Source organism: Rhinatrema bivittatum, unplaced genomic scaffold, assembly GCF_901001135.1.
Source record: "Rhinatrema bivittatum unplaced genomic scaffold, aRhiBiv1.1, whole genome shotgun sequence".
NCBI lineage: Eukaryota > Metazoa > Chordata > Amphibia > Gymnophiona > Rhinatrematidae > Rhinatrema > Rhinatrema bivittatum.
This window is the reverse complement of record NW_021820701.1, coordinates 26,880-53,987: the sequence shown is the minus strand read 5'-3', so window position 1 is coordinate 53,987 and position 27,108 is coordinate 26,880. Positions and strand designations below refer to the sequence as shown.

Below are 27,108 nucleotides of genomic sequence, written 5' to 3'. Positions count from 1 at the left end.
GCCTTCGGGCCTTCTGTCCTGTTCTGGATTACCTGATTCGGTGTGTGGCCTCCGGGGCCTCTGCCTTCTGTGTGTGTGTGTGGCCTACGGGCCCTCTGCCTTCTGTGTGTGTGTGTGGCCTACGGGCCCTCTGCCTACAGGGTGTGTGTGTGTGTGGCCTACGGGCCCTCTGCCTACAGGGTGTGTGTGTGTGGCCTACGGGCCCTCTGCCTACAGGGTGTGTGTGTGTGTGGCCTACGGGCCCTCTGCCTACAGGGTGTGTGTGTGTGTGGCCTACGGGCCCTCTGCCTACAGGGTGTGTGTGTGTGTGGCCTACGGGCCCTCTGCCTACAGGGTGTGTGTGTGGCCTACGGGCCCTCTGCCTACAGGGTGTGTGTGTGTGTGGCCTACGGGCCCTCTGCCTACAGGGTGTGTGTGTGTGTGGCCTACGGGCCCTCTGCCTACAGGGTGTGTGTGTGGCCTACGGGCCCTCTGCCTACAGGGTGTGTGTGTGTGTGGCCTACGGGCCCTCTGCCTACAGGGTGTGTGTGTGTGGACTACGGGTCCTCTGCCTACAGTGTGTGTGTGTGTGGCCTACGGGCCCTCTGCCTACAGGGTGTGTGTGTGGCCTACGGGCCCTCTGCCTACAGTGTGTGTGTGTGGCCTTCGGGCCCTCTGCCTACAGTGTGTGTAGGCAGAGGGCCCGTAGGCCACACACACACACAGAAGGCAGAGGGCCCGTAGGCCACACACACACCCTGTAGGCAGAGGGCCCGTAGGCCACACACACACACACACTGTAGGCAGAGGACCCGTAGGCCACACACACACACCCTGTAGGCAGAGGGCCCGTAGGCCACACACACACACCCTGTAGGCAGAGGGCCCGTAGGCCACACACACACACACACACACACACACACACACAGGCCCGAATCAGGTAATCCAGAACAGGACAGAAGGCCCTCTGCCCTGCTCTGCTGCCTTCGGGCCTATGTGTTTTATGTTCATGGTCAGTGCTGTCCTGGTTTGTCTGTACCGTTCTCTGTCAGTCTTGTTTTCTCATCTCAGTCACTTATACCTCCAGCCATTATCACTCTTACCTGCACACTTCCTGAATTCATTCTTACCAGCACCCAGTTCCAGTTTCCTGTACACCTGTACCTGCATTCACATTCACACATACCTCCATGCAGTACCAGTACTAAGTTCACCCTTACCTACATGCACCTGTGTGAAACTCCATTTGCCTATTCCACCTTCCCACTTGCCCATAGGGTTCATTCATTCCTGCCTGCACCAGCCAGCATCTGGACTCTTCTGCAACCCTGCCTCTCTCCACCCAGAGACACCCCTGTTAGTGGTGTTCTCGACTCCTGACCGGAGCCAGCCGTGACAGTATGCTGAAGCCATCCATTTCTGGTGAGAGAGAAAGGACTCTGTATGCAGACGATGAGTCTCCATGGTTTTTTACCTGCACCCTCTGTCAAACCTTAAATTATCCATATTACCAGAACTGCTTAGCTTGTCAGCTTTCTGACCAGGAGCATTGGGTTTGCAGTAATTGTTTGAAAAGAAATGTTTCCGTCTACCAGCAATGCTTAAATTGCTCTGCTCCTACACCAGGATGGTGGACTTGCCCTTGCCTTCCGTGTTTGTTGCCTCCAGGCAAACCCTGCCCCCGCTGCACAGCTAATGGGCCATCCGTTTCTCTCCATACCTCAGCCAGCTCGTTTACACTATGTTCTACTTCTGGCCCAACTAACAAGGTTTCCACTATTGGCACCTTGCAAACTCAGGTTTCCAACACATTACTTCATAAAACTTATAACCAAAAGGCGAGTCATTTTTCAGAAAAACCAAAAACTCACCTGATAAACAAGACGTCTTTATCTTCCACGCTAGAGCCTCAGAAGCAGGAGGAACTAATTAAGCGTAATAGAACTCTGCTTCCCACAGCTGCTCATCAGTCACAGCTAACAAGCACCTTCCCAAGACGGCCCAAACCTGCCTGTGTCTTCCCGAAACTGCAAGTTTCCACCACAGATTCAGGGAACCATGATATGGGGTTTGGACTCACTCCTGTGCATCAAAAGGGGGTTAAGTCTGCTCTGCTGCCCCCGGAGGTGCTGGAACCTGCTCCACCACCCCAAGAGGGGTTTGGCCTCACCACTGTACCCCAGGAGGGGTTTGGACTCACCACGGTGCCCCAGGAGGGGCTTAAAATTACCAGTGAGCATCAAAAAGGGTTTAAGCCTGATCTGCTGCTCTCGGAGGGGCTGGAACCCGCTCCACCACCCCAGGAGGGGTTTGGACTCACCACTGTACCCCAGGAAGGGTTTGGACTCACCACTGTGCCCCAGGAGGGGTTTAGAATTACCAGTGTGCCTCAAGAGGGGTTTGAGCCTGCCGTTCTGCCCCCGGAGGGGCCCGAACTGGCCATGCTGCTGCCGCCCCCGGAGGGGCCCGAACCGGCCATGTTGCTGCCGCCCCCGGAGGGGCCCGAACCGGTCCTGCTGCTGCCGCCTCCGGAGGGGCCCGAACCGGTCCTGCTGCTGCCGCCCCCGGAGGGGTCCAAACTGGTCCTGCTGCTGCCGCCCCCGGAGGGGCCCGTACCGGACCTGCTACTGCCGCCCCAGGAGGGGTTTGGATTTACCACTGTACCACACCTGGGGTTCGAGACTGTTTCGCTACCTTGGGAGAGGTTTGAGCCTGCTCAACTGCCACAGGAAGGGCCTGGACTGATTGCGTCATCTCCGGAGGGGCCTGTGCCTGCCGCCCTGCTGCCGTCCCTGGAGGGTCCTGTGCCTGCCGCCCTGCTGCCGTCCCTGGAAGGGCCTGTGCCTGCCGCCGTCCCTGGAAGGGCCTGTGCCTGCCGCCGTCCCTGGAGGGGCCTGTGCCTGCCGCCCTGCTGCCGTCCCTGGAGGGCCTGTACCTGCTGCCCTGCTGCCGTCCCTGGAGGGGCCGGTGCCTGCCGCCCTGCTGCCGTCCCTGGAGGGGCCGGTGCCTGCCGCCCTGCTGCCGTCCCTGGAGGGGCCGGTGCCTGCCGCCCTGCTGCCGTGGCCTGTGGCTGTCGTCCTGCTGCCGTCCCTGGAGGGGCCTGTGGCTGTCGTCCTGCCGCCGCCCCGGGAAGGGTTTGGATTTCCCACTGTGCCCCTGGAAGGGCTTGACCTTGCCGTGTTCCCCCAGGAGGGGTATGGACTTACCACTGAGCCCCAGGTGGGGTTCGAGACTGCTTCTCTACCCCAGGAGACATTTAACCCTGCCCTTCCGCCCCTAGAGAGCTTTGTACCTGCCGTGTTGCCTCGGAAGGGGTTTGGACCTGCACACCTGCCACAGGAAGGGTCTGGACTGGTTGCACCATCTCCGGGGGGGCCTGTGTCTGCCGCCTTGCTGCCACGACTGGGGTTATGGACTACCTTGCCACCCCTGGAGGGCTTTGAGACTTTTTCACGGTTCACGGAGGAGTTTGGGGTTATTGCATTGCCTCAGGAGGACTTTGAATCTGCCATCCTGCGGTGTTCTCTGCAAAGTTGGGACCCCGGAGGGGGAGGAGGCCTTGAAGGGAGGGTACTGTTACGGCTATGCCTGCTATGTAGCCGCCTCACCACCAGAGGTCCTCCACGATCATGTCCTTCTGGCTGGCCCACTCCTTCCTTCCTGTCTACTCTATACACCAGTCTTGCCTTTATAACCCTGTCTAGCAGTACCATCGGCGCTTCAGCATCGAGCTCACTTGGGCTCCCTTCTCTAGCCTCCCGTGCTTGGCCTTCGGGCCTTCTGTCCTGTTCTGGATTACCTGATTCGGTGTGTGGCCTACGGGCCCTCTGCCTTCTGTGTGTGTGTGTGGCCTACGGGCCCTCTGCCTTCTGTGTGTGTGTGTGGCCTACGGGCCCTCTGCCTTCTGTGTGTGTGTGTGGCCTATGGGCCCTCTGCCTTCTGTGTGTGTGTGTGGCCTACGGGCCCTCTGCCCTCTGTATGTGTGTGGCCTACCGGGCCTCTGCCTTCTGTGTGTGTGTGGCCTACGGGCCCTCTGCCTACAGGGTGTGTGTGTGTGTGTGTGGCCTACGGGCCCTCTGCCTACAGGGTGTGTGTGTGTGGCCTACGGGCCCTCTGCCTACAGGGTGTGTGTGTGTGGCCTACGGGCCCTCTGCCTACAGGGTGTGTGTGTGTGGCCTACGGGCCCTCTGCCTACAGGGTGTGTGTGTGTGGCCTACGGGCCCTCTGCCTTCTGTGTGTGGCCTACGGGCCCTCTGCCCTCTGTGTGTGTGTGGCCTACCGGGCCTCTGCCTTGTGTGTGTGTGTGGCCTACGGGCCCTCTGCCCTCTGTATGTGTGTGGCCTACCGGGCCTCTGCCTTCTGTGTGTGTGTGGCCTACCGGGCCCTCTGCCTACAGGGTGTGTGTGTGTGTGGCCTACGGGCCCTCTGCCTACAGGGTGTGTGTGTGTGGCCTACGGGCCCTCTGCCTACAGGGTGTGTGTGTGTGGCCTACGGGCCCCTCTGCCTTCTGTGTGTGTGTGTGGCCTACGAGCCCTCTACCTTCTGTGTGTGTGTGTGGCCTACGGGCCCTCTGCCTTCTGTGTGTGTGTGGCCTACGGGCCCTCTGCCTACAGGGTGTGTGTGTGTGTGGCCTACGGGCCCTCTGCCTACAGGGTGTGTGTGTGTGGCCTACGGGCCCTCTGCCTACAGGGTGTGTGTGTGTGGCCTGCGGGCCCTCTGCCTACAGTGTGTGTGTGTGTGGCCTACGGGTCCTCTGCCTATAGTGTGTGTGTGTGTGGCCTACGGATCCTCTGCCTACAGTGTGTGTGTGTGTGGCCTACGGGCCCTCTGCCTACAGGGTGTGTGTGTGGCCTACGGGCCCTCTGCCTACAGTGTGTGTGTGTGTGGCCTACGGGCCCTCTGCCTACAGGGTGTGTGTGTGGCCTACGGGCCCTCTGCCTACAGGGTGTGTGTGTGGCCTCCGGGCCCTCTGCCCTGCTCTGCTGCCTTCGGGCCTATGTGTTTTATGTTCATGGTCAGTGCTGTCCTGGTTTGTCTGTACCGTTCTCTGTCAGTCTTGTTTTCTCATCTCAGTCACTTATACCTCCAGCCATTATCACTCTTACCTGCACACTTCCTGAATTCATTCTTACCAGCACCCAGTTCCAGTTTCCTGTACACCTGTACCTGCATTCACATTCACACATACCTCCATGCAGTACCAGTACTAAGTTCACCCTTACCTACATGCACCTGTGTGAAACTCCATTTGCCTATTCCACCTTCCCACTTGCCCATAGGGTTCATTCATTCCTGCCTGCACCAGCCAGCATCTGGACTCTTCTGCAACCCTGCCTCTCTCCACCCAGAGACACCCCTGTTAGTGGTGTTCTCGACTCCTGACCGGAGCCAGCCGTGACACCTACTCCCACCGGACCTCCGCCAAGAACCGTGCCTTCTGACTTTCAAAAAGAAGCTAAAGACTTGGCTATTCACCCAAGCTTTCCCTGAGAGCTAAAAACCGGTTGAGGCGATAGACAATATACTTACCTCTGTATTTATGTTTCTGAGTTTGAAACCCAGTTATATTTAATCGAGTTTTAGAATGTCTCCCTATAAGTTTTCCTGTTTTAATGTATTCTGCCCCTGAGGCGACCGTTTACTGTATCCCGTCCCTGAGGAGACTGTTTAGTTCCTTGTAAACCGGTGCGATATGTATGCTATACAGGAACATCGGTATATAAAAATTAAAAATAAAATAAATAAATAAATAATGCTGTGCAGCGTGCATAGAGTCCCTAACTGCTATTGAGACAGAAAATATTGAAGCGCTGCACTTCCTGCAGGGGTATATGTACTAGGGCTGACTTCAGATTGAAATCTGATCCGTCTCCAACTATCAGGAGTACACTACACCCATTGGTCCTGAGTCCATCTGCTACACGCTAGGAAACCTGATTTATGGAAAGAATTTACCACCACAAGATACCAGATGAGCACCTAATGAACTTCCAGCATCGCTACACTTCTTTGGAAAAAGCTGGCAAAGACAGATTAACATGAGAAGCTGACAAACCTTTGGAAGGAAGGAACTAGATAAAAAGACACTGAATTCAATGCAATGATGAGAAAGTGGTCCTTACAGGACAAAGAATGAATCTAAAAAATATCAAGCTGAACAGACTGCTACTAAAAACATCCCCTTCAAGGAAATATCCTTAAAAGAAGCCTGTTTCAGGGACTCAAAGGAAGGTGACGCCAGTGCCTTAAGAATAAGATTAAGGTCCCACTGAGGAACAAAAGGCCTAAAGGGAGGCCGCATGGGTTTCACTCTGTGAAGATAGACAGACACATCTGGATGAGCAGCCACTGACATACTACGGATTTTGCCCCTGTAACAGGAAATAGCTGCCATCTGAGCACCCACCCGAGGAATCTGAGTCCCTGAACTGCTTATGAAGATAGCGGCTACAACTTGAGAAGATTCTTAACTCCTGTAAGACCACTATCCAGGACCTCCCAATCAGCCAGAACCATCTCCTCCACTTCAGAGTGTAAGGGAAAAGCTTTTGTATATTTTCAGTCTCCCTTAATAATAGGATCCCAAACAGGAGTTTCCTTAATTTCAGTGTTCGTTATCCTGAGACAAGCAAGCACCTGATCAATTAGTGCAAAAACTCAACCCTCTGAAAAATCCATATAACAGATCATCTTCCTCCTCTGCCAGCATTTCACCTTCCTCTATGGAAGCCCCACTAACAGAGTCAGGTTTATACTCAGAAATAGGGGACTCCGAAGCCACTTTAGAGCATTTGTAGGAAACTGGTGCCACAGGACAGGAGCAAGTAAAATCTTGAGGGTTTGCATTTTACTTCAGGATTCTAGATTGCACAGAAAGCCTGGTGAAGAAAACAAAAAAAAATTCTGGGGAAAACTCTTCAAAATCCTTGGCCTGAACCAAAGGAGTTAGTTTCAAAGAGACATTCATGAGTACCAAAACCAGGGGAAGGGGGGGGGGGGGGGGTCAACAGAACCTGACCTGGGCACAGAAAGCCATTGAAGAGACATTGAGGGACCTGTAGAAGGCAAATCCAACATGGCTGCCATTACCACCAGAATTGGCATGCCTGTGGCCTACTCCAACAATTAGAACCTCTCCGACAACAGCCCCTGGTTTCCTTGCCAAAGCTGAATCAGTGGCTGCCGAATCGGCACTTTAGAACATTCCCTGGAGAACTCTATGGTACAAATGAAGGGCAAGTTGAGTGGCCCTACAGCAGTAGCAAGTCCCGTGATTGCTCCACGAGATCCTTAGTGCAGCCATAAGACACTCTGCGATCACTTCCCTTCCGACTTTACAGGCAACTTGCAAGTTTGTCGGGCAGGTCAGCTTCCATCTCCCCTGTTCCAGAATCAAAGCTTAAGCAGGAAGCAGCCCATTTCTCAGATTTTTTGTTTTTCTTGCTGCAATTGACTCCCCACCCCTTCCAGAGAAAGTCTTGGGGCAGCCACAGAAGGGGGGGAGGGGGCAGGAAGAAAATTCTCTCCTTAAACAGCTACAAGGATAAAGAAAAGAAAAAGCAATACTTTTTTAAAGGACAAAATCCCACCTATCAGACTCTAGTCTCTTCTGAGACTCAGAACCAAAAAGTAGGTTCGCATGGCTGTATGAACTAATGGCCTGGACCTATGCCTGCATCAAAGCCTTTCCAAATACTGCTGAACCAACTAGTGAGTCCTACCAATTGTTGGAAGCAGAGAATACTGGATTTTTTTCTCCTGCACCTCCTCTAAGTAGTGGAAATGTGACTAGAAAAAGAGATTTGTATTTTTTTTTTATTTGTAATTTATTTACTTATTTTCTGGGGTTTTTTTGGCTCTGCTTCCATCTGCTGGGAGGGAGAAATAACCTACTTTAAGAACTGGACAAGTGTAGCAGGATGAAATAGAAAAAAAAATTATAAAAGACATACTTCATAAGGTGATAAAATGCTCTGTATGCCTTCTAAACCAAATGTCATTCTGTTTCCTCTACAAAAAAACAATCCTAAGGCTCAAGATGTAGCATAGCTCATCTGTTTGATAAAAAGGGTTGCATTTTTATTACCATCAGTAATACTTTAAGATATTCTTCATTTTAAGTCTCAAATTTATTTTATTTATTTTAACATTTTTCTATACCGTCGTTCAGTGGGTACCGTCACAACGGTTTATATTAAGGCACATAAAAAAATGATGCTATAGTATATTAAGTTACACAGGTGCCCTTCATGATCGGTAACATAGTTTGTAAATAATAAAATTGGTGAGTGTATTAAATCATGTCCATATCTCCTCGTAACAGTTTAGGATACGAGATTAGCTTTATCATTGTACTTTTATCCTTAATTAACTCAAAATGAAACTCAAACTAAAATATCGAATAAAATTATACACATATTGATTATGTTTGTTTGTTGTTCCATTGTTTGTACCTGCTTTTCCCAGGGTATTATTCACCTTTCTCTAACTATCCCATATATATTGTATACAATATTATGGATTCTTTACTAAATTTCCCTTCCCAAACGATCCAACATAAAATGTTATTGAAACACAAACTGCAAACACAGAGCCAGCACATCAACTATAGCTGATCCCAGCCATCGGTATATTAACAGGGAATATTTTATGCCAAAATGGTTGTTTAGTAGTGAATCTAAATTATATAACAAATTTTAAATGCAGGGGATTGATTAAATATTTTCTTCATAACCCCTGTGTGTGTGGTATTTATTTCCTCTTCATTTCTTATCCTCTACTTTGCAGCCTTTTTATTTTCTCTCCAAAGTTCTGATTTGTCCTTTTATTTTTCATTTTTACCCCATCCCAAATCAACCACCTTCTATTTTTCTATTCCCTCAGTTCCTCTTTTACCCCAAAACCTTCTCATCCTCACTCTTATCATCACTCTTACTACAGTCAGATTTCCTCTTTTGCAGTTTTTTCCTCTACCTCAACTCTTATCCTTCCCCCTAAACCTGCCACTCGCTTCCTCTCTCTTTGCAGCCATGTTGGTACTACTACACTCTCCAGCAGCCCCACGACTGCACCAGAAAGATTCTTTCGGCAGCCTTACAGCCCACACCCAGATGTCTTTTCTGGCAGCCCTCAGCTGCACAACTGTCTCCAGCATCAGCCTAACAATTACATCAGGATAATTCAATTTGTGGCTATCACTGCTCTACCCCAACTGCCATATGACTGCATCAATACTCCTCCTACCTAATCCTAGAGGAAGAAGCTAAACCTTTCTTCCCCCACTAGCTTTCTTGTTATGTGGAATATAAATACAGTATAGATCACCAGTAGGAAGGATATTTCCATGCCTAGTAATGTGGCATTAATCAAATGTTTGCCTCATTTTCCAATGCAATAGGAAAAACTGTTCCCTCTATATTAGCCCAATTGGCACCTATAAGTTAATCGTGTACCATGCTTTACTATGATCAATTATATTTTACTGCTTTACAAAAAAAAAATGTAGACATGACATTAGGGATGTGCATTCGTTCTGAATGAATGAGCAATCCGCAACAGATAGGTCCCTTTTCGTTGCATTCGTGGGTCCGCGAAACGTATGGCGAACCCCCACAAATGCAACATATCATTACCGAATAAAACCCCCACCCTCCTGACCCCCCCCCAAGACTTGCCAAAAGTCCCTGATGATCCAGCGGGGGTCCTGGAGCAATCTCCTGCACTCGGGCCATCGGCTGCCAGTATTCAAAATGGCGCCAATAGCCTTTGCCCTTACTATGTCACATGGGCTACCATTGGTCGGCCCCTGTCACATGGTAGGAGCAATCTGCCATTTTGAATACTGTCAGCCGACGACCCGAGTGCAGGAGATTGCTCCAGGACCCCCGCTGGATCATCAAGTCTTGGGGGAGTCAGGATGGGGGGTTGAGGTTAATTAAATTTAAAGAGTTGGGATGGGTTTTTTTTTTGTTTTTCCAACTTTAATGGAAAACGAATACCAAATGCAACTAATGGACGAATCAGGTTTCCCCCTATGAAAACGGATGCAAAGGATTTGGGTCCCGGCGCAACAAATACCAAAGGAAAATTAGTTTCTTACCTGATAATTTTCGTTCCTGTAGTACCAAGGATCAGTCCAGGACACCTGGGTTGTGACTCCGCACCAGTAGATGGAGACAGATTAAAACTTGTGGGCGGAGCCATATATAAGCCCCTGTGCCAGTCACAGCCCCTCAGTCATACGTAATGTCAAAGTAGAAAATCCAAAAGCCAACATAGCTAACTATAGAAATTCACTAAGAAAACCAAAAAACAACTACAACACCCCTACAGGAAAACAGACTCCCCAACCGGGAGAGCGAACAAAACAAGGGGTCAGCGTATTAAAAAACAACAATGAGCGGACTCTCCGTTACTATAGCGCAATACTGCGGGCGGGATCCTGGACTGATCCTTGGTACTACAGGAACGAAAATTATCAGGTAAGAAACTAATTTTCCTTTCCCTGTACGTACCAGGATCAGTCCAGGACACCTGGGATGTACCAGAGCTAAGTTACCGAGGGTGGGAAGCAGAGAGTCCCGCTCGGAGTACCCTCTCTCCAAATCCCCCAGCATCAGCAGCCTGAACATCCAACCGGTAATGTTTAATGAATGTATGCAACGATTTCCAGGTAGCCGCCCTACAAATCTCTTGAGGCGATACCTGAGAAAATTCCGCCCAAGACGCAGCATGAGACCTCGTTGAATGAGCACGAAGACCCACCGGCGGTGATTTACCGCGCAAAATGTACGCGGAACCAATGGCCTCCTTGAGCCAACGGGCGATCGTCGTGCGGGACGCAGCAGAACCTTTCTTTGGACCCGATGTCAACACAAACAGATGATCCGTCAACCGAAAAGAATTTGTGACCTCTAGATAGCGAAGAAGAGACCTCCGCACATCTAGCTTTCTCAAGTCCCTTGATTTCGGGTCAGAAGACTCCCCTACCGCAAAAGAAGGAAGTTCAACTGATTGATTCAAATGAAAAGCCGATACGACCTTAGGCAGAAAAGATGGAACGGTCCGCAAGGAAACCCCCGAATCGGAAATGCGCAAGAAGGGCTCCCTACAGGACAAAGCCTGCAACTCGGAAACTCGACGAGCGGACGCAATCGCTATCAGGAATACAGTCTTCAACGTGAGATCTTTGATCGTAGACCGCTTAAGAGGCTCAAACGGAGCTGAGCATAAGGCCGAGAGCACCCAGTTGAGGTTCCAAGATGGACAAGGGAACCGCAAAGGAGGACGGAGGTGTTTCGCTCCCCTAAGAAAACGGGAAATATCAGGGTGGAGAGCCAGGGAGACTCCCCTGACTTTACCACGCAAACAACCAAGCGCCGACACTTGGACCCGTAGGGAACTGCATGCTAAACCTTTGGCCAGCCCAGCCTGGAGAAAAGCCAAAATATCAGGAATAGTAGCGGAAGTGGGATCCAGACCCCGCTCTACGCACCACTCTTCAAAAACTACCCAGACTCTAACATAGGCCAGAGATGTAGACTGCTTCCTGGATCTCAGCAATGTGGCAACTACCGCATCTGAGTAACTTTTGCGCTTCAAACGATTCCTCTCAAAAGCCATGCCGCGAGACAGAAGTGATCCGCATCCTCTAAACAGACGGGGCCCTGACGAAGGAGCCCCGGAAACCCCTGTAGACGAAGGGGCGGCGCCACCGACAATTGGATCAGATCCGCAAAACCACGGACGGCGCGGCCATTCCGGCGCCACCATGATCACGTTGGACGGGTGCAATTCTATGCGCCGCAGGATTTTGCCGATCATGGGCCACGGTGGGAACACATACAGTAGCACCTCCGCTGGCCAGGGAAGAGCTAACGCGTCGACCCCTTCTGCTCCTCTTTCTCGTCGACGACTGAAAAATCTCGGAGCTTTTGAGTTGTGCCACGTGGCCATCAGGTCCATGTGGGGCGTTCCCCAAGTCCTGCAAATGAGAAGAAACGCTTCTTCCGCCAGCTCCCACTCTCCCGGATCCAGGTGGTGCCGGCTGAGGAAGTCCGCCTGGACATTGTCGACTCCTGCTATGTGAGACGCAGCGAGATCGCTGAGATGCCGCTCTGCCCAGGCCATCAAGGAACGCGCTTCCTCCGCTACTTGAGGGCTTTTCGTCCCGCCCTGGCGATTGATGTAAGCCACGGTGGTAGCGTTGTCCGACAATACTCGGATCGCCTTTCCTCGTACGAGGGGTAGAAAAGCTTGCAATGCCAGACGGACCGCCCTGGACTCTAGGCGGTTGATAGACCACCGGGTCTGATCTTCTGACCACAGACCTTGAACCGATTTCCCTTGGCAGACTGCACCCCAACCGGAAAGACTGGCATCTGTGGTCACCACTGTCCAGTTGGGAAGGAGAAGAGATACTCCACAGGAGAGATGTTTGGAGTCCAGCCACCAGCTCAGGCTGGAGCGCGCCTGACTGTCGAGATGCAGTGGAATATAAAATTCCTCTGAAATCGGTTTCCAGCGGGAAAGCAATGAAAACTGCAGCGGCCGTAGGTGAGCGAATGCCCAAGGGACTAACGCCAGCGTGGAGGCCATAGATCCGAGAACCGTCAGGTAATCGCAGACTCGCGGACGGTGCTGAGACAAAAGCCGTCGCACCTGAGACTGTAATTTGCATATCCGTTCCTGAGAGAGAATCACTCTGCCCCGTTTTGTGTCGAAGACGGCTCCTAGATACTCCAAGGACTGAGTGGGTTCCAGATGACTCTTGTTGTAGTTGACCACCCAGCCCAGGGACTGCAAGAATTGAAGCACCTTGGCTACCGCCTGCCGACACAAGCTCTCTGACTTCGCCCGAATCAGCCAATCGTCGAGGTAAGGGTGAACCAGGAGGCCTTCCCGACGTAAGTGCGCCGCCACCACCACCATCACTTTCGTGAATGTCCGAGGCGCTGTCGCCAGGCCGAACGGAAGAGCCCGGAACTGGAAGTGTCTTCCCAGAATGCAAAACCGTAGGAACCGCTGGAACGCTGGTTGGATGCCCACATGAAGGTATGCTTCTGTGAGATCTAGTGACGCAAGGAATTCTCCTGGCCGCACTGACGCAATCACCGAACGAATGGTCTCCATCTTGAAGTGAGGGACCCGAAGGCATCTGTTGACTCCTTTGAGATCCAGAATGGGTCGGAAAGTGCCGTCTTTCTTGGGAACTATGAAGTAAATGGAATAACGGCCCTTGCCGTACTGATCGGCCGGAACCGGAGAGATGGCCCCCAAGCTTTCTAGTCTTCGAATGGTATCTAGCACCGCCGCTTTCTTCTTGGGATCTTTGCAGGGCGAGACCAGGAATTTGTCCACTGGGATGCGAGCAAAATCTAACTCGTAACCGTGTCTTATCACATTGAGGACCCACTGATCCGACGTAATGCTGGCCCATTCCTCGAGGAACAAGGATAGACGCGCCCCCACGTTTGGGACAACGTGCTGAGGACGCAAGGAGGGATGAGCCGGCCGAACTTCATTGCGAAGGCTTGGACCCCGCACCCGACGGGGCTCCTCCTTGCCTGCCAAAACGTTTGCCTCGAAAGGACTGCTGCCAGTGAGTGTTCCGAGAAGAGGACGGTCTATAAGAGGACCCGGTGGATCTTTGTGGCCTGGACTTTCGGGATCCCCGGAAACGAGCTCTGCTGGAAAAAGAAGAGCGCGCCCGGGCCCTATCCTCTGGCAGCTTAAACGCTCGGTTCTCACCTAGAGAAACCATTAAGTCATCTAACTCCTTTCCGAACAGCAATTTCCCTTTAAAGGGTAACGCCCCGAGGTGAGCCTTGGACGAACCATCCGCTGCCCAGTTGCGTAGCCAAAGAAGACGGCGTGCCGACACCGCTGCTACCATGGACCTAGCTGAAGTGCGTAAAAGATCATGGAGCGCATCAGCCCCATATGCAATAGCCGCTTCCAACCTATCTGCTTGGGAAGCCTCCTCCGGAGAGAGATCCGCATTAGCCTGCAATACTTGGGCCCAGCGCAGACTAGCACGCATAGCAAAGTTCGTGCAAATGGCAGCTCGTACTCCTAGGGCGGAAACCTCAAAAATCTTTTTGAGTTGAACCTCCAACTTTCGGTCCTGAATATCCCGGAGGGCAGTTGCTCCCGTGACCGGGATGGTAGACCTCTTCGTGACAGCGGAGACCGCCGCATCCACCTTCGGGAGTCTGAGGAGTTCCAACGCCTCCTCCGGTAAAGGGTAGAGCTTATCCATGGCTTTGCTGACTTTCAAACCCAGCTCCGGAGTATCCCATTCCTTGAAGAGGATATCCGTGGATGAGAAATGAAAAGGGAAGGCGACCGCCGGCCCTGTGAGGCCGAGCAAAACGGGATCCATGTTCGCCTCCTGGCGGACCACCACTGGGGGAGCCTCAATCCCCAGCTCCTGGAGAATGGCTGGGATGAGAGGTGACAGTTCCTCTCTGCGGAATAGCCGCACCACCTTGGGGTCATCCCCGTCTAAGGCCTGTGCACCTTTCCCTGCACTAGGCTGTGCCGTTGCATCCGGTGCTGCCGTCCCGGCCCCCATCAGGGGCTCTTCGGAGGCCTCCGTATCCGTCCCGGGGGAATCCTCGGAATCCGATTCCTGCGGCAGCCCCCGGGGAAGCCGCTTCCCTCGGGACGAACTCTGGGCGATCTCCGCACCCTTCCTGGCCTTCTTTTCCGAGGCGGGGACTTGCGGATAGCAGTACGCGAGACATCCCCCCGTATGCGCTTGCTGCGCTTATATCTGAGGACTTTGCGCAGTAACAGCGCAAAGTCCTCAGAAAATTCTCCGGAACCCGCTGAATCGCTACTCGAGTCCCCCGGGGACCGAATCCCCTCCGAGGGGACCTCCCTCGCTTTGTCACGCTGCGGGGAAAGCGCTGGAGGTAGAGACGAAGCCCCCACTGTCTCTCTGGAAATTTCCCGGCCCGTGGCCAAAATGGCTGCCACTCCCGCGCTAAGCGGGAACAGCTCCTGAGGGGTGACAGAGGGGCCCCCACCTCGCGGCGGCGATCGCGCGACCCGGGACCGAGCTCTCCGAGGTGCTGCTGAGGTGCCCTCATCACCCGGGACACAAGCCGAACAAAGGCTGTCCCGGGAGAGACTGCGAACCGCGAGGCATGCCGGCGAACGCGGGAAAACAGAGACGCGAACAGAAAATTCACCTCAGAAGAAAAAAAAATTCAAAATAATCAAAACGGCGCAATTCGGGGACCTCCCCCCTTCAGGCGACGCCCCCCACCGACCGAAACGGAACGGCAACGCCAAGGAACAGAGAGCCGCAAAAAAATAAAAGTAAAACTTTTTTTTTTTTTTTTTTTTTTTAACAGAAAAAAGCGCTGTCCCAGGTTCTGAAAGCCCTATTTCCTGCAGGGGTGAGTGAACCAGGCTCCCTGGTGTCACCCCTGACGCTGCCACTAGCTCAGCCGGGTCCTCAACCCTGGCAGCGGCCTCGACCGGGGGAGGGTAGTCCCCTCAGGACCTCTCAACTCCCCTGGGAGGCAGGGCAACCGGGAAAGAATTAAAAAGAAACCCAATTTAGCCCAGAACAAATAGACCTAACAAAAAACTAATTCAAAAAACCAAACCTGACAAACACCAGAATCAGGTCAGGAAGGGCTGTGACTGGACCTGCACCATCTACTGGAGACAGAGTAAGACTGAGGGGCTGTGACTGGCACAGGGGCTTATATATGGCTCCGCCCACAAGTTTTAATCTGTCTCCATCTACTGGTGCGGAGTCACAACCCAGGTGTCCTGGACTGATCCTGGTACGTACAGGGAACAAAGTTTTTCCTTCTGTACATCCCTACATGACATAAATAAAGCATAAATACTATATATATATATATATATATATATATATATATATATATATATATATATATATTAAGCAATACCTTTTTATTAGACTAACTTAATACTTTCCTTGGCTAGCTATCAAAAACAAACTTCTTCAGGTCAGAATTCAAATGAGGAAAAGATAATATTTCCAAGAAATAAGAGCAGTTTGGCTGCCATAAGTGAATCATAAAAGGCATTCTTTTTCGTTTAAACAATAAAAGGCATTCTAGTGATCTATACTGCTTTATATTTTCAGGTAAATCATTTGTTCATTTGAATTCTGACCTGAAGAAGAGAGTTTTAACTCTTGAAAGCTAGTCAAGAAATGTATTGTTAGCCCAATAAAAAGGTATAGCTCAATATATATTTTTTTGTTAACCTTTAGTTCTGTGCATTGAAGTGGACTATCATGGCACCCACACTACTTTATAGAAAAAAAAGCATGAGATGGTCATGACCAATTACGGAAAACAAAACCACCCAAAATGAAATACATTAAGTTAAACATTCAAATAAAAAGCTGGTGGCACTGGGGATGGGGAGAAAAGGGAGATTGCAATTGAAGAACAAATGAATGAAACAAGTGAGTGCAAGTCCTTCTGAAGCAGGATTGTATGCACTTAGTGCAGACCTCTGCAATGTGGCAACATGCACGTACCTGTTTGATCTGCTCGGCTATTAGACAACCAACAATTTTCTTCTCATTGGACACATACAGGTAAGTCACTGTCTTACTTGGACAGCTCAAGGTGGTCTGCTTGAATCCCAACTCGTTGTCCACAAGCTCACGCACTTCATCTGCCTAGAAACAAATTAGGAACAATGTCAGTAAAAGATGAAAGGAATAAGACTGGTGTTCAGAGAGAGAACAAGAAGCCTGAAACTTGGCTCCAGACAAGCGACAGATGTGCACTCTCCAACTGGAGAAAGCAGAGTTACTTACCTGTAACAAGTGTTCTCCTAGGACAGTAGGGTGCTAGTCCTAACACATTGATACATCATCGAATAGACCCCACATTGGAAAACTAATGTCTATTTCTGAACAAAAAGGGGAAAAATCGAGAGATGACTGGAGAGACTAGAGGTAAGAGAGGGACCCGTGTTTGATGAAATCATGAGAAAACCCGAAAAGGATGGTGGAGATGTTTCCAAAGGCAATTTCTTAAGGTTCAGATTTCCTGCAGAAGAGACAACTCCCTATAACAGCCCATAAGAAAGGATTACAAAACACGTACCTTATTTTAACAAGCAAAACTGCTCAGTATGCACAAAGTTCCAGAAACCCTGACATAAGTTTTCCGTGTTGGGCTCCATCCGATGATTTCACCCATGTGTGAGGACTACAATCCTGCTTGTCCTAGGAGAATAAAACCTCCACTTCTCCAAATTTATATTCAGTGAAGCTCTGCAACTATATTATATATTCGTTCTACTCCCTTTATGTCACCGCTATTCTACCTGTCTCCGTTCCTTTCTTCTAACAGTATTTCCTTTCAGCTGCATTATTCTTTTCTCCAGTATCATGCTTTCTACTTCTGCTTTGGATTGCTAGTCCATCTTTCCAGATGTTTTTTTCCGCCTCTCCATTCTTGTGCCTTTACCTTCATTCCTTTTTTTTTTTAGCTGCATTTTCATCTTCTGGCTTCCTAGCAGAAAACCATGTGCTCTACTCTTGCTTCTAAGATTTAGAAATTATTAGCCAGCTGGAGAAAACCAACTAGTTCTCATTCCTGGACTTGTGCTGAAGTAAAATCTTAACAGTGAATGGATATGTGGATGTCAGATTCAGGGATTACTCACAAGTACACTGTAGTTTAGAAAGCTGCATTACTTATGGTACAGATATCCTGCAGAAGAGAACACTCCCTATAACAGCCCATAAGTAAGGATTACAAAACATGTACCTTATTTTAACAAGCAAAAATGTATTTTTAGCACCAAATCTTTTTTTAAAAAATGCATCATGCCCATATATATATATATGCACTCAGGGAGCATTTGGCCTAATATGTAGAGTTTACTCGTGTATACACATCCAAGACAGAAACCCTTTGTCAATTCTGGAAAAAAAAAAATCTTTCATTTATGAAAATACCCAAAGAAAATGAGGAATGTACAAACTATTTTCTCCCTCAGGCAATTCTTTCTAAGAATGCTGCAGAAAGCTCAGGGGAAAATTCTGGTCATTTTGATCAATAGCAGTTCTGACAGAGCATTTTTGTTTCGTTCTTGGATGTAAAGACATGAGGATCAATAATGACATAAAACTATCTGCCATTGAAAAAATTCTATTAGTGGCCAAAAATGCTCATACTCCCTTAGAAAGCCCTCTCCATTCTATATTAGGTGCACCTCTTTCTGCACATGAAAAGCAGTCACAGTGGGCAGGGTGGGCATTCACAGTTCTGAGGTCTAACCTGCAAGAAATGACTCTTACATAGTCTGAGAATTCACATTAGATAAGGCATCAGAGGATGTTTGGTTAATCATATTGCTTGATCGGCTGGCATAATCCCAAGTCTTTGTTCTCTATGCAGAACAGCAGTTGAACAATTATGGCAATGAGCAAGAAATGGAAAATTCCCAATAAAATCTCCTGGGTACTTCCAAGTGAACAGAATGGCCACTGGCCTCGATGGACATTGGTCTGAACTAGAGAGCTCTTATGTAATTTTCACTGTGAGCAGCGGGGAATCTATTCCCTGTTGCTGTTTTTAAATCTATTCATAACAAACACCTTTGGATAAAAAATGTGTGTAAATGCTTTATAATAGAACAAATATCAAAGTTCTCACACCCAAAGCTGAAAGAGCTAACCCAATAATTACCTAAGTATATTTAGGTTTTTTGTTGTATGTTGCCTCTGGAAATAGTGAAATAAATACATACATAAATTATTGCAATTCACAAGATATTAGTCTCAGAGATTTTGAGGGCTTTTCACCTACTGCACTGATTGACTGGCTGATTTCTGATGCAATTTACAAATATTGGATCTCCAGGCCAAAAGCCAAAAGAACATTCAAAAAACTGCATCCATTTAAGGTTTACTAGCTCTCAGGAAGGAGTCAGCTTTAAAAATGGCATCTTGTTATAAGAAAGCAAAAAATAAATCCATAGAAGCAGTGGTTCTCAATAAAGTCTTCAGGATACCCCTAAATGAATATGCATGAGATTTGTATATATATTGAAGTAATGCATACAAATCTCTCATATGCATATTTTAAATTAGGGATATCCTGAAGATCAGACTGGCCAGGAGATCCCTGAGGGCTGGGCTGAGAGCCACTTGCACAGAGGATACTGTGACAGATGTAGCAGAATGAAAAGCACAATAATTAAGCAGCAATTTATTTATTTATTTAAGGCTTCTTTATACCGACGTTCGTATGTACATCACATAGGTTTACATAGAACAGGAGATAAAAAAAACAGAAAAACTTACATGTAACAGATCGTAACAACTTAATGAACAAATGTAGGAGCATAAAACTTAGGCGAAAGGGATTTCGGGGGGGGGGGGGGGGGGGGGGTAGAAAAAAATTTAACAAGTTAAACGAGGGTCGACAAAATATAACTATGTATTTAATTGGGGGGGGTAAAAGGAAGGAGGTGGAGGGTGTGAGAGGGGGTAGGGCAATTAGTTAAATGCCTGTTGGAAGAGCCAGGTCTTTAATTTTTTTTTTTTTTTTTAACTTCTGCGAGCATGATTCCATACGTAGAGTAGGGGCATTGAGTTCCAAATCGAGGGTCCTGCAATAGAAAATGCCCGATCTCTTGTGGAGGTAAGGTGTGTGAGTTTAGGTGAGGGTGTGTGTAGAGTTCCTTTGTAAGCAGATCTGGTGGGTCTGTTTGAGGAGCGGAAGTGGAAAGAGTCATTCAGCCAGTGATCATTCTGGTTGTGTAAGGTCTTGTGAATAATTGTGAGACTCTTGTAGAGGATTCTGAATGAGATGGGAAGCCAGTGGAGGTCTCTTAGGATGGGAGTGATGTAATCCATTTTACGTGTGTTGGTGAGGACTCTGGTGGCAGCGTTCTGTAATATTTTACTCCTGGGGGAGTAGCGTTCCGCAGTAGCGCAGAATTCCCAAATTCTGCACAGAAAATAGCAGAGGAGACCCCGGCATGCCACGAACAGAGCGCGTTCCATGGCGCGCCGGGCTGTCATTTTCGCTGCGAACGGAGAGTGTCCCGTGGCATGCTGGTGATGGAGAATGTGTGTGTGAGAGAGGGAAGGGTGACAGAGCATGGTTGGTAAGAGGGAAGGTGGGGAGGGTGAGAGAGATCAGGAGGATGTGAGAGAGCATGGGAGGTAAGAGTGGGTGTGTGGGGGGATGCTTGAGTGTGGGTTTCAGAGAGAGGGAGCCTATATGAAGAGATTGTGAAGGAGTGTGTATGTGAGAGATTGGGAGCTCATGTGTATGAAAAAGGGATCGCGTGTATGTGAGGGTGCTAGCCTGTGTGAAGGGATTGTGTATGTGTGAGACAGAGCCTGTGTGAAGGGCTGCGTGAGAGAGAGATATAGATAGCCTGTGTGAGGATGTATGTATGAAAGAGAAAGGGAGCTTGTGTGGGTGTGTATGCAAGAGAGAGGGCATTTATGAGGGGATGTGTGTGCGCGACAGTGTGAGGGAGCCTGTATGAGGGTGTGTGTATGTGGTGGGTACACTTACAGTGAATTTCTAGGGAAATTCTGCTCAAAATATTTAAAATTCTGAAACTTTAAGTAATAACTTTTCTGTAATAATTTAAAATGTAATTACTTAAAGACTGTCATGTAAATTGTGTTATTTTGACCAATATAAAGTTTGCGGAATTTTGCAGAAATTTCAGTTTTTGTGCGCAGAATTTTAAACTTTTTGCACAGAACTCCCCCAGGAGTAATATTTGGAGGGGTTTGATGGTCGAGGTGGGGAGGCCTAGTAGGAGGGAGGTACAGTAGTCAATTTTTGAGAAAATGAGGGACTGAAGAATAGTACGGACGTCAGAGGTGCAGGAGGGGTCTATGTTTCTTTAGGACATGGAGTTTGTAGAAGCATTCCTTAGACGTGGTGTTTATGAAGTTTTTTAAGTTCAGCTGATTGTCTATGATAACTCCCAGGTTTCATGCATTTTGGGAGATGAGTGTTGGGTGGGACATGGGGTAGTGTATAAGAGGGTATTGGTAGTAGGACTGTGTGAGATGAGTTCAGTTTTAGCAGTATTGAGGACAAGGTTTAGATTCGCAAGGAGGGTATTAATAGAGGTGAGAGAGTTATTCCAGATTTTTAAGGAGTTTGATAATGAGTCCATTATAGGGATAAGAATTTGGACATCATCCACGTAAATGAAATGAGTAAGCCCTAGGTCAGTTAGGAGTTGGCATAGAGGCAACAGTCCCGCTCGAAGCACTTGCTGCCCAAAGGAACTGAGAACCGGAGCATGCACATCCAGACGGTGGTGCTGAGCAAAGGTATGCAAGGTCGTCCAAGTGGCGGCACTGCAAATCTCCTGTGGAGAGACCGATTGACTGTCCGCCCAGGAAGTAGCTTGAGAACGCAGTGAATAAGCCGTAAGGCCCTCGGGAACCGCCCGACCTCGACAAAGACAGGCCAAGGAGATCGCTTCCTTCAACCACCTCGCAATAGTGGTCTTAGAAGCTGGCTTACCCAGAATGGGCCCACTCCAGAGGACAAAAGATGAACCAAGACCCGAAAGCCATGGGTAACCTGGAGATAGCAAAGTAGAACTCGAATGGTATCAAGTTTATGGAAATCGTCCCCAGTCGCAGGGGAAAATGCAGGGAGTTCTGCCAACAGGTTGACGTGGAAGTTAGAAGAAACTTCACTAAGAAGGAAGGGCCCGTCACGAGGGATACCCCGGAATCGGAAAATCACAAAACAAAGGTTCCCGACAGGACAGCGCATGGATCACCGAGATCAGACGAGCAGAAGAGATAGAGACCAGAAAGACAGTCTTAAGCGTAAGAGCTTTCAAGGTAGCATGACGGAGAGGTTCGAACAGAGCCGCATAGAGGGCCCGAAGGATCAGATTAAAACTCCCCGACGGGCAAGCGGCCAAGAAGGTGGACGTAGATGCTTGACACCCTTCAAGCACCAATCACATTTATTTATTTAGAGCTTTTTTATACCGGCATTCATGATACAATCATATCATGCCGGTTTACAGATAACAGGGGGTGCAGTAACTTCGTACATATAACAAGTGCATAAGAAACAAAAAAGTTACAATATAACAGGGTTGCTAGAACTGGTGGAGCAAGGAGACAATAATTAAAGAATTTATACAGAAGTAAATTATTTACATTGAGCAGTATTTACATTGTGCAGCAATGGTCAGTTAATGGATATTAGACTTGGGAAAGGCTTGTTTAAATAGCCAAGTCTTAAGCCTTTTTCTGAATGTTAATAAGCATGGTTTCAGTCTGAGATCAGGTGGTAATGTATTCCAGAGAGAGGGGCCCGCCGTGGAGAAGGCCCGGTTTCTGAGTGCTAGATGGCGTGTAGATTTAGTAGGCGGGATAAGCAGGCTTCTGTAGGCTTCTCTGATGGGTCTGGATGATGTGTGTAGTCTAAGGGGTATTTGGAGGTTGAGAGGGGCTTGGGAATGGATGGTTTTATGGATGATGGTGAAGGACTTGTGTAGAATTCTGAAGTGGTCTCTTCTTCTGGAGTTTGTCAGGATTCTAGCTGCCGCATTCTGGAGCATCTGAAGTGGTTTTATGGATGAGGATGGGAGACCAAGCAAGATAGAGTTGCAATAATCTATCTTGGAGAATATTACGGCTTGTAGGACTGTTCTGAAATCATGAAAGTGTAGGAGTGGTTTCATTCTTTTTATTACCTGTAGCTTGTAGAAGCAATTCTTGGTAGTATTGTTGATAAATGTTTTTAGATTCAGGTGATTGTCTATTACTACTCCTAGGTCTCTTGCTTGTGTGACAATGGTGTTAGATGGGGCACTTTGCGGGAAGTTGCTGTTTTCGGGAGTGATGAAGAGTAGTTCTGTTTTGGCTCAGTTTAGTATCAGGTTTAGGTTAGCGAGGAGACGGTTGATCTCTCGGAGGCAGTTTTCCCAGTGTTTAAGTGTTTTGGTGATAGATTCGATTGATATCAGAATTTGCACGTCGTCGGCATATAGGAAATGTTTTAGTTGTAGGTTGGTTAACAGTTGGCATAGAGGAAGACGGTAAATGTTGAATAGAGTAGGGGATAGGGAGGAACCTTGAGGAACTCCTAGCGAGGAATTGTAGTGGGGGGGATTCTTTATTATTGATTCTAACTTTGTAACCTCTGTTACATAGGAATGTTTTGAACCATGTGTGGGCAGAGCCCGTTATTCCAATGTCTGATAGGCAATTGAGAAGGATGGTATGGTTTACAGTGTCGATCGCCGCCGACAGGTCTAGGAGAATTAGTAGGAAAGGCTGTCCTTTGTCCAAACCCATGGTGAGGTGGTCTGTTAGCGATAAGAGTAGAGTTTCAGTGCTTAAAGCCTTGCGGAACCCATATTAGGAGAGGTATAGTATTTTGTGATCTTCTAGGTAGTCTGAGAGTTGTGAGTTGACCAGTTTTTCCAAAATCTTTGCTGCAAAAGGCAGGTTGGAAATTGGGCAGAAGTTGTTTGGATTCTTGGGATCCAAATCTGGTTTCTTTAGTAGTGGTTTAAGAGAAGCAATTTTTAAGGCGTCAGGGAAGATTCCCTGTGTTAAGGAACAGTTTATGATGTCTGCTAGTGGTTTGGAGATGGTTTCAGGTATTAGCAGAAGGAGTTTTGATGGTATTAGGTCGAGGGGATGGGAGGAAGGTTTCATTTTCTTTAATAGAGAATGGATCTCTGAAGCGGTGGTAAGTTCGAACGCATCCAGCGAGGTTCTTTTGTTGAGGAGATGGTAGGAGCTAATTGGCAATGTGGGGCTCGGGGGCAGGATGGTTAGGAGATTGGAGATTTTGCTTTGGAAGAATAGGGCTAGTTCATCGGCTTTGGCTTGTGCTTGTTCATTAGGGATAGGTGGAGTGTTAGGTTGAGTTAGTTCGGATACGTAGTAGAAGAGGGCTTTTGCGTCGAAGGTAAGGTCGTGAATCTTGTGAGCGTAGAAATCCCTTTAGGGTTGAGTTCCTGTAATGATGGAGGGTGGATTTGTAGGCAGAAAGTGTGTTGGGACAAGGAGTTTTGCGCCATTTGTTTTCCTTTTTTCTGAGGATTTGTTTGAGTTTCCGTAGGTCATTAGTGAACCATGGTTGTCTCTTTGGGGAATTTGGGTTGAGTTTTTTTGTTGATAGTGGACATAATTTATTTGCTATTTCCTCTGTGATATTGTTCCATGATGATAAGGCTGAGTTGGGATCTGAGAGGTTTAAGTGTGGAAGTTCTTTAGCCAGGTGGATGCTGAGGTCAGCGGAAGAACAGGATCTTCTGAAGGTAAACGAAGACTGAGAGGGGTGAGGGTTACAGGATTCAGATATTGAGAAAGTAGCGGAGATTAGTGAGTGATCCGACCATGGGACCGGTGTGCATGCAGGAGGGGACGAGTGCTTGATGCCAGAGTTTATGAAAATGAGATCCAGGGTGTGGCCTGCTTTGTGGGTGGGGCTTGTTGATAATCTGTTGGAAGCCCATGGCTTGTAAGTGTGGAGAGTAAGGATTCACAGTTGGTTGTGAGTGTAGTGTTGTCAACATGTAGGTTGAAATCTCCTAGTATCAAGGTGGGGGAGTCCAGGTTTATGTGTTTTGCAATTAATTCTACTATGGGGGAGGCATCTGAGTCGAGGAGTCCTGGTGGGGCGTAGACTAAGAGGATTTGGAGTTGGTCTGTTTTGAAGAGGCCCGTTTCTAATTTTGAATCCGATTTTACTGGGAGTTGGGAGACTCTCAGTTCTTTTTTGGTTGCTAGGAGGCCTCCGCCCCTTTTCTTTGGTCGTGAGAGGGAAAAGACGTCGTATCTTTATAAATGATCTGGAAAGAAATACGACGAGTGAGATAATCAAATTTGCAGATGACACAAAATTGTTCAGAGTAGTTAAATCACAAGCAGATTGTGATAAATTGCAGGAAGACCTTGTGAGACTGGAAAATTGGGCATCCAAATGGCAGATGAAATTTAATGTGGATAAGTGCAAGGTGATGCATATAGGGAAAAATAACCCATGCTATAATTACACAATGTTGGGTTCCATATTAGGTGCTACAACCCAAGAAAGAGATCTAGGTGTCATAGTGGATAACACATGGAAATCGTCGGTACAGTGTGCTGCTGCAGTCAAAAAAGCAAACAGAATGTTGGGAATTATTAGAAAGGGAATGGTGAATAAAACGGAAAATGTCATAATGCCTCTGTATCGCTCCATGGTGAGACCGCACCTTGAATACTGTGTACAATTCTGGTCGCCGCATCTCAAAAAAGATATAATTGCGATGGAGAAGGTACAGAGAAGGGCTACCAAAATAATAAGGGGAATGGAACAACTCTCCTATGAGGAAAGACTAAAGAGGTTAGGACTTTTCAGCTTGGAGAAGAGACGACTGAGGGGGGGATATGATAGAGGTGTTTAAAATCATGAGAGGTCTAGAACGGGTAGATGTGAATCGGTTATTTACTCTTTCGGATAGTAGAAAGACTAGGGGGCACTCCATGAAGTTAGCATGGGACACATTTAAAACTAATCGGAGAAAGTTCTTTTTTACTCAACGCACAATTAGACTCTGGAATTTGTTGCCGGAGGATGTGGTTAGTGCAGTTAATATAGCTGTGTTTAAAAAAGGATTGGATAAGTTCTTGGAGGAGAAGTCCATTACCTGCTATTAAGTTCACTTAGAGAATAGCCACTGCCATTAGCAATGGTTACATGGAATAGACTTAGTTTTTGGGTACTTGCCAGGTTCTTATGGCCTGGATTGGCCACTGTTGGAAACAGGATGCTGGGCTTGATGGACCCTTGGTCTGACCCAGTATGGCATTTTCTTATGTTCTTACATCTGTGTGGGGAGTTGATTTATTAGGGCTATGTCTGTTGGTTTCAGCCAAGTTTCTGTTATGGCGCAGATGTCCAGTTTGGCGTCTAGGAGATAGTCATTGAGGATCAGAGTTTTTTTTGTGATGGATTGCGTGGTCCGCTCAGTGATGACATTCTACCCGACCCAGGAGAGAGCAGAGAGGGGAGAAGATCTTCTTGGGGAAGAGAGGACTAACGAGATCGGGGCGGAGAGCGCTGAGATACCCGACTCCGCACAGCTTCAAACATGTTCCAGATACGAGCGTAGGCCAGGGAAGTCGACTGTTTCTGGGCCCGCAACAAGGTGGAGAAGACCTCCTCCTAATAGCCCTTGCGCCTTAGGCGTCGTCTTTCAAAAACCAGGCTGCTAGACAGGAGCGATCGGCCTGGTCGAAAAATACAGGTCCTTGACGAAGGAGCCGAGGAAGATGGCGTAGCCGCAGAGGTCCGTCCGGCGCTAGGTTGAGAAAATCCGCGAACCACGGCTGTGCGGCCACTCTGGTGCTACCAGAACCACGGGACCCCGGTGGAGTTCCCACTCCCCGGGATCGAGCGACTGACGACTGAGAAAATTGGCCTGAACATTCCCCTTGCCCACAATGTGGGAGGCCGCTGGGCACTGTAGATGTCGCTCTGCCCAGGCGAAGAGACGGCTAGTTTCCAGGGCCATCAGCGGACTGCAGGCGCCTCCTTGGCGATTGATAAGCCACAGTGGAGGAGCTGTCGGACAAGACCCGTATTGCCTTGCCGCGGATGAGGGGGAGAAACTCCAGAAGAGCTAGAAACATCGCCCGAGCCTCCAACTGAATAATGTGCCAGCGAGACTGAGCTGCCGGTCAGATCCCCTGGGCGTACTGGGAGAGGCAGACCGCACCCCAGCCCAAGAGACTGGTGTCCGTTGTTACTATCGTCCACTGAGTGACTTGGAGAGGCTTTCCCTGTAGCAAATGAGGAAGGGAAAGCCACCACTGCAAGTCGGCGACGGTAAGGCCCAAAAAACGGGAGGACTGTGTGAAACTGTTCCGACACTGTCTGCCAACGGGAGAGCAAAGCTTTCTGGAATGGTCGCATATGAGCAAAGCCCAAGGGACAAGTTCGATGGCAGAAGCCAAGGGACCCGAGACCTGCAGGCAGACACAGGCCATCTGAGAAGGCAGCAAGATCAGACTCCGAAACCGGCTGATCAACTTGACAGCCCGCGTGCGAGGCAAGAAGACCTTGCCCACCCGGTTGTCGAAGTGGGCTCCCAGGAACGCTAACT

The 27,108-nt window shown here is 48.7% G+C and overlaps 1 protein-coding gene across 1 annotated transcript in view; it reads right to left on the bottom strand.

Annotated features, from left to right (window-relative positions):
• Window positions 1-27,108, bottom strand: part of LOC115081972 (N-acetyltransferase ESCO2-like) — an 89,976-nt gene that overhangs the window by 36,266 nt on the left and 26,602 nt on the right. Inside the window, exon 3 of the mRNA XM_029586209.1 lies at window positions 16,514-16,657. Within this exon, the coding sequence (XP_029442069.1) occupies window positions 16,514-16,657 (144 nt within the window). The remainder of the gene's footprint in view (window positions 1-16,513; window positions 16,658-27,108) is intronic.